Below are 14486 nucleotides of genomic sequence, written 5' to 3'. Positions count from 1 at the left end.
TCCTTTTTACATATCTATAAAACCTTTTACAGTCAGTTTTTATGTTCCCTGCCAGTTTTCTCTCATAATCTTTTTTCCCCTTCCTAATTAAGCCCTTTGTCCTCCTCCGCTGAACTCTGAATTTCTCCCAGTCCTCAGGTGAGCCACTTTCTCCCGCTAATTTGTATGCTTCTTCTTTGGAATTGATACTATCCCTGATTTCTCTTGTCAGCCATGGGTGCACTACCTTCCTTGATTTATTCTTTTGCCAAACTGGGATGAACAATTGTTGTAGTTCATCCATGCAACCTTTAAATGCTTGCCATTGCATATCCACCGTCAATCCTTTAAGTGTCATTTGCCAGTCTATCTTAGCTAATTCACGTCTCATACCTTCAAAGTTACCCCTCTTTAAGTTCAGAACCTTTGTTTCTGAATTAACTATGTCACTCTCCATCTTAATGAAGAATTCCACCATATTATGGTCACTCTTACCCAAGGGGCCTCTCACGACAAGATCGCTAATTAACCCTTCCTCATTACTCAAAACCCAGTCCAGAATAGCCTGCTCTCTAGTTGGTTCCTCGACATGTTGGTTCAAAAAACCATCCCGCATACGTTCCAAGAAATCCTCTTCCTCAGCACCTTTACCAATTTGGTTCACCCAATCTACATGTAGATTTCCTTTGCCTCTCCCGATAGTTTCCCAGTTACCTGCCTTCTACAACACAGACTCATTGGAGCGCAGCACAGACTTTAGATATACTGTAAGAAACTATCGCTCAGTAGCTTTCTTTCTGAAGTGTGTATGCGTGACGGGGTTAGCACAGATACCAGAGTTCCAAGTTCAATTCTGGCGTCCTCTGTATGGAAGTTTGTATGAGGATTTGAAGCTTGGTTTGATTTTTGAGAGAGTTTCAGTTAAGGAGTGTGGGGTAAAGATGACAGGAAGTGATGAAGATGACGGAAGTAGCAAATGGGAAATGGTATTGGAGTTGTGTGTTATGGGAAGTAGGAGTTGTATGGTCGAAGGTGAATGGAAACAGAAAAATAAGTAGCAAATTGAGGATTGTGGTGACTTATTGTCCAGTAATGAAGGCAGTAGACAGGATTTAAACAAAAGAAAGAAGGAAGAGTTTAAGGTATTGCTGAGATTCGAATGTGGACCAGTTTCTGTTATCAATCCAATTAGTACTTGAAAAAAGCATTAGGAGATATTGTGGACATAAGATCTTTAAAAGATGGGGCACTTTTAGTGTTTTGTAAAGATAGTAAGCAACATTGGAAAGCTTTAGGTTTAAAAGCTGTGAGAAAGTAACCCCAAGAAATTATATTGAATGACAGTGGCTTTGGGGAGTAATTGCAGGAATGTCTTAGATGTATCCATGGACCAAGTTAAACATAATTTAGTTGGGGGAAAAGGTGTGGACGCTAAATGTTAAAAGAGTTTTGTGGTGGAGTAAGAACAGATAGCTGACTGATAGTTCACTAATTTTTATGGATGAAGTTGCCAAACAGGCTTAATTTAGGCTATACGAGTTACATGGTTCAAGTCTAGGTGCAGTCTCCTCCGAGGTGTTATCCAGAAATTTAGTTATGTATTAGCTTGTGTAGAGGTAAGAAGTGGTGCGGTAGATGTGGTGGAGAACATAATTATAGGAATTGTGGAAAAGTTATTCGGTCAAAATGTTGCAATTGTGGGGTACATAGCTCTGCTTACGCAGGGTGTCTGATAAATAAGAAAGCTATGGAGGTGTAGCATGTTCAGACAATTCATATGCAGAAGCTCTTCAGAAAGTACTGAAGACAGTGTCAATGAGACCTATTAATATCCAGAATACAGATAAAGACACAATGTAAAGTGCATGATTTTATAATAAAGGACTTGTTTATTGACAAACTAAAATTTGTTACTTTCATGGCAGATGTGGTAAGTTGTACAGCACTAATTAAAATAGGGGACAGAAGGAATTAAAATTGTATTAAAAGCTGCATAAAACATCCAGAGAAAAGACTTAACCCTGGAAGTCATTAATGAAGATTTACAAGGAGTGGTAAATAATATTCAGACTTCTGATTTTTTTTCTCTTTGCATTTTATCCCACTTTTTTTTCACAATGGAAGTTTGTTAGCTAATGGTCAGGGGATTTTAATGCTCATATTTCTATATGGGGTTGTAGTGATACAAATATGAAAGGGATGATAGAGGAAGACTTTCTGGAAGAAAAGTACTTGGTGTGCTTGAATGATGCTCAGTAGGTGAAGATAAAGCACCTTATGTTGGTCTACCAACTACCAGTAAACAAAGGTTAAAAGGTTCATCTTATTGTCAAATTTATGTACAATACAACTTTGATATTTGTCTACTCCAGGTAGCTATTAAATACAGAAAGACCATGGGTGTTGATGAAAGAAGACACCAATTCCCCTCCAACTGGCATGAAAAAGAAAGAAAACTCGCACACCCCAAAAGTCCCCCTCGCTCGCAACAAAAAACAGCCACAAAAACAATCCTCCACCCCCTCATTCGCAGAAAAGAACAGTAACAACAAATCCCCAACCCGTCCCCACACACAAAAAAAGTAACTGATCACCCACCCACCAATCAGCTGTAATAAAGAAAACACTGGAAAACTGAAGCAAACCAATATAAAGTACAGTCCAAAAATCACATAATCTCGGAATATGGGGAACGTCTTGAGGACAGCATGAGGACAGCAGCCGCATAAACTCAGTCCTTATGTAAAGAGTGACTGCCGACCCGGGTCCAAATGCCTCCGATCTGGCTGCTGACCATCTCGCAACGAGCCATCGCTGACCCCCTCTGCATTCACTTTGATGCTTCAGTCTTCCTCTCCACTTTGTGGTGGAGTCGTTCATGACCCTGCGCCTTATTTCGGGTTTTTTCCATGAATCGGCATTATTTTTGGACCTCTGGTGTATCCCCCTCCCGCCGCCATCTCTGATCTCCACGAGGTAGTGTTATGTACCCCGTAATTGGGTTGCCAAACCAGCAGAAATGGACCACTTAGGTGGAGTCTGGATTACTGGAACTAAGAAAGTTTTATTAAAGAAATAAGCAACACAGTACTCTAATAGTAAGGATATAAATGCAACAGGTTAGCAATGAATAAACACACATGTACACGGAACTATGATAATAGGATCAATCAAGCTCTATCGCAATCTAGGGGTAAAATGATCAGTCACAAGTGACACAGAGTTCAGTTTAGTTCAGTTCGCAGTAATCGCCGTCGTGCCGTTGGGGAGAGAGAGAGAGAGAACGAATGAATATGCAAATCGGATTCCAAACAGACCTCCGATATTCCTCGCAGTTAGCTTTCGGGCGAGCCCTTTGAGGTCTTCTGAGGTCACCGACTGTGACCCCTCCATTCCAGATACGATCGTTCTTCTGCAGTGAACCCGGCATCCAGGCAAGGGCGGACACACACACACCAGGTTCCCGCCCGACCGTATCTTTCCCGCAACCAGACCTCCAAAACTCCCAGCAACTTGTGGGGGCACACCGCTTCCAGGGTCTCGTTACCTCGTGGTGTCGTGTGTCTAGTTGCCTTAGCGAACCTGTCCCTTTTATTCCCCTGCTGGGGTATCGCCTGTCCATCAAACTTCAAACAGTTCAGGTTCAAAGCTCCCGGTCTCTGACGCTACTTGGAACTGTGTCTCCTTTCGGTAATCTCTCTCGTCTCTCTCTTATTAGCATTTTGAATGTTCCCCCATTGTCCTCTTATCGGCATCAATCTTCTGATAACTGGGTCTTTTGTCACAGTAGCTCTCCAGATACAGCGTACTGCTGGATCCTTCGATTGAGATACCAACTGTACATCACAGGCTCCAACGGTTTCCATAACACAAACAAGACCAAAACAACAAGTGGAAGGCGTAGAAGAAGTGAAATAATTGGGAAGTTTTGTCTACCTGGAAGATGTCACCTGTGGATCATTGATCGTTGGCGCCTGGAAGAAGAAGAAGAAAGTTTGTACCATCTTCCTATTTGCTTCTAGGTTTCCTCCAGGTGCTCCAGCTTCCTCACACATTCCAAAGACGTACCGGTTAGTAGATTGTAAATTGTCCTTTAATTAGGGAAGGGTTTCCCAAACTTTTTTAGCCCAACACACCCCCCCACAAGCACCCTCATATTTGCCAACGCCCCTCTTGGTTACAGTATACTTGCCAGTACCCCGTAGTGTAACAACAGGACTGCCATATGCTAACCTGAAAAAAATAATTCTGCTTTAAATTTTTATTTGCCTTTAAACCTAGCTTACTGTCCTGTGGGGGGGGGGGCGCGTGTGTCTTCAATAGGTATTCTGATTGTCGAAAGTCACTTTCGACATGATTGTTTAGTTTAGAACTTCAGCTACTTTTCCCATTGGATAGCTACCTGGTGTCCAGTTTCAAATATCCTGTGTATATGGGAAGCACGTGTCCAAGGTCCTGTCTCTCTTTGGTTTAAGGCAAGCCATGGGCATGGCCATTGGGAAGGTATGCTTTGTGCGCACTTTTAGCTGAGTATGTTCGTTGAATATTCAGCTTTGTAGTGTCTGTAACTTGGAGAACATGAATGTTTGGTTGATTTTTTTATTTGTAAATATATGATTATTACACTTATTCAAACTCAGTGTTTTCTGTCTCACTCGCTGGACCTGCGAACCTGATTCAGCATTACATTTGGTGCTGTTTTGAGCGGAAATGCATTTCTTTAATAGGTTATTTATAAGAGAGGACCCTCAGTATGAGAGATGCAAGAGTCCCAGGGTGAACAGATAATAGTGAGGGCTTTGGAAGTCTCACTAACTCACTGATGGGATATGGAATGCTGGTAGATTGATCAGACCAATTAGATTTCGCCAGGGATAAATGGGACATCAAATTGTTCCTATACTTAAATTGTTGGGTTTTCCCAGAAGAAAAGATGCTGTCTTTTTTTGCAGCGATTGTAAGACATCAGTATAAAACAATAGCAAGTCTTGAGAATGAATTGGAAGATCTCAGTCAGCACTGTATTATTCTGAGAGAATCACTATTGATGGCTCAAACTCGAGCTGCAAAGTTGGATAAAAATATAGCGATGGCTTCTCAGCTAATGAAACTACAGCAATGGTCAGCGTGTACCAAACTAATTGGCAACCAGATCCCATTAAGGTTCAAGCCATGATGAGGAGGGGTAATGCTGGGTTGGGAAATGGGGATGTCTGCCTGGATGATGAAAGTGAGAGAGAGAGAGAGAGAGAGAGAGTGTGTGTGTGTGTAGATAGATAGATAGACTTTATTGATCCCAAAGGAAATTACAGTATCAGAGTAGCAATACAAGTGTACAGATATACAAATATTTGAAAAGTAAGAAAAAAGATGTACAAGATCCCCCCCCACCAGCAAAAAAGCATCAGCACCCTCCACCGAGCACTCAAGCGTGCAACAAAGCATCAATTAAGACACAGACTTGCAGTACCCCAAAAACTACTTCTTCACCTGGTCAATTCGACATACCACAGGATCTCTCTCTCACCCTAATAAGGGAAAAAAGAGAGACATAACAAACGATTCGCTGATTTAGGATGTTAAAAGCCTGTTGTGTCGCTTTTTCCGAGCTCTGCGCCCACAGAGTCGGCACTAAAAAGGTACAGTTCTCCGGACACACAGCCCCCGACAGCTAACCAGCTGCTTCCGATGTTCCGTGTTCTCCCGCTATGCTTCAGTCAGGGCACCAACCTAGAATCATCACATTCCCGGAACCCTGGAGGCGTGCTCCTTTACCAGGCCACGTCCTTGGGATATCAAAAAGCAGCCGGTCATGCGGGTCCCATTCCCGCAAAGAACAGAAGTCAGAGTGTAACTCCAGGTCAGTGTCTTCAAAAGACACCCCCCTCACCCTGAAAAGGAAAAAAAAGAGATATCAAAGATAGAAATAGAGATGTTTTCAAGCAAGCAAAGGAGCGCCATCTTGACTTAGCCCTGCTGCCAGTCAAATATTACATAGCTTTCTTAATCTTTCAGTTCAAACTTTATTCATAATTAAAAATAGAGTGGAATTTGGTTAATTGGGCCATCAGTTAATCAGATCGCAGAACAGATAACTTTACTCACCTCAATTCTAAACTGATTCCACCACCTATGGACTCATTTCAAGGACTATAAAACTAAGGTCCTCAATATTATTTATTTATTTATTTGCAATTGCGTGATTTGTTGACTTATGCACATTCGTTGTTTGTGTGTAGTTCTTTATTTATCCTATTGTGTTTCTTCGTATTTACTTGTGCCTGCAAATAAATGAATTTTCGGGTTGTGTAAGGTGACGTATATGTACTTTGATAATAAATTTACTTTTGAACTCTTTTTTTAGCCTTGATCCTTAAAATATTTGCTGCCTCTGTCACAAAAATAATAAACTAAATGGAATATACGATTCAATACCCCAAGTCAACTACAAAATTCTTGCCATCTTCGATATCATTCCACACAATGGAGTCTAGCATTTTCCAATCACTGGTACACTTTTGAAATTTAATGAGTTTTTAAAAAATTCAACTAATATGGCAATTAGCTCTGCAGCCACTTCCTTTAAAACCAATTAAATCCTTCAACTTGTCCCCATGTAGTTGTGTTTCCCTCACCTTTTGTCCATTGGGAGTGGGATCTTAAAGATAAGCTTTATTTGTCACAAGTATATTGAAATATACAGTGAAATGTTTTGTTTGCATCAATAACCAACATAGTCTGAGGGTAGCCCACACATATTACTGTGCTTCCGGCACCAACATAGCATATCCACAACTTACATTTTTGGAATATGGGAGGAAACACATGGTGTCACAGGGAAATTGTACAAACTCCTTTCAGGTGTCAGAATCCGATTTAATATCACTGACATACAGCACTGTGCAGAAGTCTTAGGCACATATACAGTACTGTATATAGCTAAGGCACAGTACTGCATTTGTCAACGTCGTGCGGAGAGCAACTTTTTAAGTCTGGCGAGAGCAAATGATGTTGGGAATGGCAAAGTTGATGGGCCGCAGGGGTAGGGGGTGTGGGAGGAGTGCTGGGGCGGGGGTGGCGTGGGTGCGGATATATCCAGCCCTGAGGCAGCAGGCAAGGTCATTTGATTCCAAACAATTGGAATATTGATTATTGCAAAATGTCTCTCAGGTGCTTCCTGCTCCCTCTTCCCTCCCTTCCTCTTTTTTCCAACTAGTCTCTCTGCCTCTTTCCCATGCTCAGTCCACAATAGCGACCCATATCAGAATGAGGTTTATCATCACTCACATGTCATGAAATTTGCTTTTTTTTGTGGTAGCAGCATTACAGTGCAATACATAAAATTACTACGGTACTGAACAAATGTCTAAGGCACCCTAGCTATATACTGTACATACATATGCACGTACACATACACACACACGCATATACACAAACACATACATATACACACAAATATGCATAATACTTTTACACAGTATAGTGTTAAATTTGTTGTTTTGTAGCCACATGGCAGAGCAATACACACGGTATTTCTTGTTGTAATTTATAAGTAAAAATTAAATCAAATTATTAGAAAAAGAGACCTAATGTGGTGAGGTTATGTTCATGACCATCCAGAAAACTAGCAGCAGGGTAGAAGCTGTTCCTAAAATATTGAGTGTGTGTGTTCAGGTTGCTTGCTGTATCTCCTCCCTAATGGTAGTAATAAGGAGAAGGCACATCCTGGGTGATGGAGTTCTGTAATGATGGATGCCGCTTTTTTTGAGGTATCACCTCCTGAAGATGTCCGCGATGGTGGGGAGGCTAGTGCCTATGATGGAACTAGCTGAGTTTACAATGCTTTACAAATTTTTCCAAACCTGTGCAGTGACCCCTTCCATACCAGACAGTGATGCAGCCAATTCGAATGTTCTGTACATCTGCAAAAATCTGATAGTGTCTTGGGTGACATACCAAACTTTGGTGATTTTTGGTGAGCAGTAAGAATTGAACCCCAATCGTTGGCAGTTTAAAACATTATGCTAAGTGCTATGTTACTTTTCCATCCACTTGTTCTTCCATTTTATTTTAAACGAGCCCAATTGTAACCTTTGAGATATCTGCAATATTCTCAACAGGAGAGAGTGATGTAAAAACACACTATGTATCTGTTTTCTCTTGCTTCCTGTCATTAATTTGCCAATCTCAGGTTGCGTTACTCACTTTATTACAGGTTATATTTACATCAGATGGATTCGAATTGTAGTCCATTTCTGGTCATTTGCAAATAAATGTGATATGTCAGATGCTATGAATATTCTGAAGAGTTAATATCAAACTGTGGATTCATATCTAAAGCTACAGTGCCTAGTAGTCACCCCCACCCCCCCCCAGATGTTTTCATGTTTTATTGTTCTACAACATTGAATCACAAGGGATTTAATTTGGCTTTTTTGACACTGTTCAACAGAAAAGACTCTTTCGTGTTAAGGTGAAAACAAATTTCTACAAATTGGTCTAAATTTATTACTATTGTTAAACACAAAATAATTGATCGCATAAGTATTCACCCCCTTCAGGTCAGTATTTATTGGATGCACCTTTGGCAGCAATTATAGCTTTGAGTCGTGTGGATAGGTCTCAATCAGCTTTGCACATCTGGACACTGCAATTTTTCCCCATTCTTCCTTAGAAAACTGCTCGAGCTCTGTCACATTGCATGGGGATCGTGAGAGTTCAGCCCTTTTCAAGTCTAGCCACAAATTCTCAATTGGATTGAGGTCTGGGCTCTGACTTGGCCACTCCAGGACATCAACTTTGTTGTTTTTAAGCCATTCCTGTGCAGGTTTGGCATTATGCTTGGGGTCATTGTCTTGCTGGAAAACAAATCTTTGCCCAAATTGCAATTCTCTTGCAGACTGCATCAGTTTTTCCTCCAGGATTTCCCTGTATTTTGCTGCATTCATTTTACCCTCTACCTTCACAAGCCTTCCAGGGCCTGCTGCAGTGAAGCATCCCTACAGCATGATGCAGTCACCACCGTGCTTCATGATAGGGATGGTGTGTTTTTGATGATGTGAGGTGTTTGGTTTACACCAAACATAGTGTTTAGTCTGGTGGCCAAAAAGCTCAATTTTGGTTTCATCAGACCATAGAACCTTCTTCCAGCTAACTTCAGAGTTGCCACAGGCCTGGCAAACTCTCGCCGAGATTTCATGTGAGTTCTTTTCAACAGTGGCATTCTCTTTGCGACTCTCCCATAAAGCTGCGACTACTGAAGTACCCAAGCAACAGTTGTTGTTTCACACAGTCTCTTCCATCTCAGCCACTGAAGCTTGTAACTCCTCCAGAGTTGTCATAGCCTCTTGGTGGCTTCTCTCAGTAGTCCCCTTCTTGCACGGTCAGTCAGACTTTGAGATGGCCTGCTCTAGGCATATTTACAGCTCTGCCATATTCTTTCCATTTCTTGATGATTGACTTAACTGTACTCCAAGGGATATCCAGTGACTTGGAGATTTTCTTGTATCCAGCTCCTGATTTGTGCTTTTCAGTAACCTTGTCGTGGAGTTGCTTGGAATGTTTTTTTTGTCTTCATAGTGTAGTTTTTGCCAAGATACTGACTCACCACTAGTTGGACCTTCCAGATACAGGTGTATTTTTACTACAATTAATTGAAACACCTTGAATGTACACAGGTCTCCAAAAACGGTGGAGGAGGCCATGGATGGACATATCGGAATGGGAATGGGAAATGGAATTAAAATGGGTGGCCACTGAGAGATCCTGCTTGTTCTGGCAGACAGAACATAGATGCTTGGTAAAGTAGTCTCCCAATCTACATCGGGTGCTCCCTCTGGTGCTCCTTCCCACCCCTCCCTTCTTCTTTCTTCCATTACCTTCTGTCTCTTTCACCAATCAATTTCCTAGCTCTTTGCTTTATCCCTCCTCCTCCAAGTTTCACCTATCACCTTTTGTTTCTCTCTCCCTTCCCCCCACCTTTCGAATCTACTCCACAGCTTTTTTTCTCCAGTCCTGCTAAAGCGTTTCAGCCCGAAACGTCGACTGTACTTTTTTCCATAGGTGCTACCTTTCCATTGAACTAATTATGTGACTTCTAAAACCAATTGGCTGCACCAGTGATGATTTGGTGTGTCATATTAAAGGGGTGAATACTTATGCAATAAATTGTTTTGTGTTTTATATTTGTAATTAATTTAGATCACTTTGTAGAGATTTGTTTTCACTTTGACGCAGAAGAGTCTTTTTTTCAGTTGATCAGTGTCAAAAAAAAAGCCAAAATAAATCCACTGTGATTCAACGTTGTAAAACAATAAAACAGGAAAATTTCCAAGGGTGGGAGCAGGGGGAATACTTTTTATAGGCTCTGAATAAAGAAACATAGCATATTGAAGGAAAGTCAAAATAAAAACTACAGATGCTGACAATGCAATAAAAAGCACAATTGCTGGAAACACTCCGCAGGTAACAGCATCCATGGATAGAGAGTTAACATGTCGATAAAGTATTTTCAGCATCACATATTAACTGTTTCTCTTTACAAAGATGCTGAATTCTTCACATGATGAATGCCACCCTTTTAGGTTGACTGAAGTAACAGATTTTTGATGTTCAGGATGCTTATGTGTAATAAACACTCTAATTGTTGTGTTTTTCACACATCCATCTTACCTTGGGTTTGATAATTGATTTTTACAATGGCTGTACATGTTTATGTATGTTATTGTTGTGACATACTGGAATCATTTCTGTATTTGAAATGCAAAAACAGCACAGAAATAAGGAAAATCCTTAATCCATCAGATATACGATGACATACATTGCAATCTATTGCCAACTCTTCTGACCAACACTGAGATGGCAATGTACTCACAATACTCTCAAGTGCAATCTGACCAATGCCTTATAATTCCTAAGTATCACATCCTTGCTCTTTTATTCTAGTCGTCTTGAAATGAAGGTTAACAATGTATTTGGCTTCCTTGCCACTGACTAAACCTGCAAGGTAACCTTTAGGGAATCCCGCACAAGGACCTTGCACCTCTTATTTTTCCACTTTCACCCCATTTCGGAAACAGTCTACATCTTTATCTCTTATGTTTACATCTTTATTCCTTCTGCCAGAGTGCATGACCATATACTTCCCCAAACTATATTCCATCTGCCACTGCCGATTCCCCCAAAAAAGCACAGGGAGTAGGAGAGTCATTAATCTATCAGGGGTGGGATGATATGCATCTCCAAGTATGTATTTCCACCTTTGGGAAATGGAAATACTGCCAAGTCTTCTGACCAGCACTGAGATGGCAATATTTATGTAATTTGAAGCTGTTAGTTGCAATTAATGCACTGAGTTATAACTAAAGTGAAGTCATCACAACCACATTGGCATCAGGGTGAATTACTTATGGCTCCTTTCTTCAAAGAGAGAACCTGGCACAAAGAAAAGATATGAGCCAAGCAGACTCCTTAGCACTTTCATCTTTTGGAGACCAGTTGATCAAAAATTACTGCGTCTGGAAAAATTCAGTTAAGATACAGACTTACTGCAGTCACTGAAACACAACATGAGCCAGCAATGGGAAATGCATATGCAATATAAAAACTGCAAAAAAATTCTGAATGTGCTGTGTGAAATATTTGAAGGGTGCTTGAATATACTCACATCTCCCACTTTGAACCTAAGGCAACTCGTCATTTCTGCAAATTTGGTTTTGCTCTGTGATTCTGCAGAGGTAAACAAATTATTATAATTACCAGTTTAGAAAATCACATTTTGTAAATGGTATTTGATTTGTCATTGTTTTGACACTTATGAGAATGAATGTAACATGATATTTCCTTTATGATGTCCTACACTGACTCTCATCATTATCATAAATGGCACAAGGACTCTGTGGTTCCTAACGTGAGCAGAACTCTCATCATTTCACCTTCAGTCACCTGCAGGCCCATTGGCTGGTACTGTCTCTGCCTTCCTCCATCAGCTGAGCTGTATTTGAGAAATATTCCTTCATGGACATCATCGTTAATCAGCCTCGATTACTGTGATATCTATTATTGCTCCATTAGTAGAAGCAAACGCTCCTGAAGCAACTGACAGTTGAAACAACTTCTATGGTCATCTCAAATCACCTTCCATGTCACTCCCCATCTTCACATTAGACACCCAATGTTGTCCCACATTCCACATTCTCATCATGTTTATCTGGGACTTCACCAGCCCAACACAGAAATATCTATCAATCAATGTCACCAATGACATCTTACCTGAAAGTATCCTGTCTTATCATCCATACTCTTCCTCATCAGCCCTGGTCCTGCCAAACACACTGTGCAGCACTAGCCCCCCAACATTACACCACATTTATGGACACGAAATATATTACATCATCTCAAAGAGTTTCTCATTGCCTTTCTTCAAGCTCACCTCTGGGATCCACACTTGAGCTGTTCTTCACTGCTTAAATACGATCACCTTTTTCATGTTACTGTGAAGTACAACTTTCTGATGACACCCCTGTCTTTTCTACACCTGATCAATTCAATGTTCCAGGATTTGGATATTCCCAGCATGTTGATTATTGGTGCATCGCAATGATGCTTGGTTCAGCATCTTCCTTCACCTAAACTCTCAGCTATGCCACTTTCTTCCTGTCCTACTGCAGCAACTGGTATTTCTTCCATTTACTCCTTATCCGCTGGGACTCTCCATCTCACACTTTTCACCATTCAGAAGACAGCAATCATCCAAATGAAATGAGATGTATTCTTGCAGAACCCTATCTTCAATTCAAGATTTCTTGTTTTGCACTCCTATTTTACACTATTGCCTGTACACATTCCTTGAATGTTCCCACACCAATCTTCTTCTCAGTCTTCAGTAATTATACTTTATCACTGGCTTCATTCCCCGTGCTGGAATCCCCTCACTGAGCATCACCTCACTCTGTTTAAACAGAGATAAACAGATTTTCAAAGGCAACAAGATAACTGCGGGAAATGTAACACAACATGCTGTGCCTTCTAATTGCAACCATAAACAAATTGACCACAATTTATACTCTGGCAAGTGTGGTTTCACTCTCTCACAGATCTTCTCTTTGATCTATCTATTCCTCCCTGTAATTTTACCTCCAATTTAAAAGTTAACATGATTTTTTTTTGCTCTATCCCAGTTCTGATGAAAGGTCTTCAATATATATGGACACTGGTCCTTCTTAAACAGAGTATTCCCAAACTTTTCTGTTTACATTTCAGATTTCCAACAGCTAGATTTAGATCATATTGACATTCTTTTCACTTCCCTTGCTCTACTAATGGAAGCTGTTCTGCACAGAATATTTTAATCATATATTGAGTTAAAGGAAAGAAGGTTATGTTGTAGGTTAAAAGGTCAGCATGATATTGTGGGCTGAAAGGCCTGTACTGTGCTGTAATATTCTATGTTCTATGCACACAGTAACTCAATCACATACCTGCTTTACATTTCCATTTCCTCCACAAAGCATATGCCACGATACCAAACAGAATTACCACAGCAATAGCCACAACATAAACAATTATCCTGTTGCGCTCCGCTTCACACTTCACATCAGCTTCAATACTCCCTGGTTCAACCTGTTTAAGTTTGAGTGTTTCACATCTGGGGAAGACATAGAAAAACATAAATCCATACAAGCACCTGCGATAGTTACTCGAAGTTCAATTATAATAAGTCTGTTACAATTGATCTGTTACTGAAATCCGAGTCGATGAGGAAGAGTTCAACAGCCAGTGACCTGCAGGATCTTTCACTTCCACCTGAGTGGGCAGACAAGGTCTTGTTTTAACATCTCTCCCGAGACACTGCAATATGGAATGTCAGCCTAGATTTGAGGGGCACGTCTTGGAAATTTTATGTCAGGGGTCCCCAACCTTTTTTACACCGCAGACCGGTTTAATATTGACAATATTCTTGCGGACCAGCCGACGGGGGGTCGGCGGGGGGTGGTGTTCAAGTAGGGTTGCCAACTTTCTCACTCCCAAATGAGGGACAAAAGTAGCAGTCAAATACAGGGCACTTGTGTTTACCCTGAGAAAGACTACCATGGGAAGCCTTGTGCGGGCACCTGTTTGCGCACATGTGATGTGTGCGTGCCAATTTTTTTTCTCTACAAACCGGCTTAATCTTCCCGATTCTGTTAAGTGAAACTACACTGTACATACATTCCTACTTTATATAGGCTGTGTATTTATCATATCATTCCTGCTTTTACCATATGTTAGTGTTATTTTAGGTTTTATGTGTTATTTGGTAGGTTATTTTTTGGGTCTGGGAACACTCAAAAATTTTTCCCGTATAAATTAAGGGTAATTGCTTCTTCAGCTTACGAACGGTTTCATAGGGACGCTCTACCTTAGCGGGGGAAATACGGGACAAGGAACAAACCAATTTAGCCCAATATATGGGATGTCCCGGCTAATACAGGACAGTTGGCAACCCTATGTTCAAGTTCAACAGTGCG

At 40.8% G+C, this 14486-nt stretch overlaps 1 protein-coding gene across 1 annotated transcript in view; it reads right to left on the bottom strand.

The window, feature by feature from the left end:
• Positions 1 to 5163: 5163 nt before the first annotated feature.
• LOC134337847 (tumor necrosis factor receptor superfamily member 5-like) overlaps positions 5164 to 14486 on the bottom strand; it is a 59287-nt gene continuing 49964 nt past the window's right edge. Inside the window, exons 7-9 of the mRNA XM_063033152.1 lie at positions 13458 to 13624; positions 11645 to 11706; positions 5164 to 5870 (exon numbers count right to left, since the gene is read on the bottom strand). Of these exons, the coding sequence (XP_062889222.1) occupies positions 5850 to 5870; positions 11645 to 11706; positions 13458 to 13624 (250 nt within the window). The 3' untranslated portion in view covers positions 5164 to 5849. The remainder of the gene's footprint in view (positions 5871 to 11644; positions 11707 to 13457; positions 13625 to 14486) is intronic.

The sequence above is a fragment of the Mobula hypostoma genome, chromosome 25 (assembly GCF_963921235.1).
Source record: "Mobula hypostoma chromosome 25, sMobHyp1.1, whole genome shotgun sequence".
Lineage (NCBI taxonomy): Eukaryota > Metazoa > Chordata > Chondrichthyes > Myliobatiformes > Myliobatidae > Mobula > Mobula hypostoma.
Note: the sequence above shows the minus strand (reverse complement) of the source record. Positions and strands in the feature narration are given on the sequence as shown.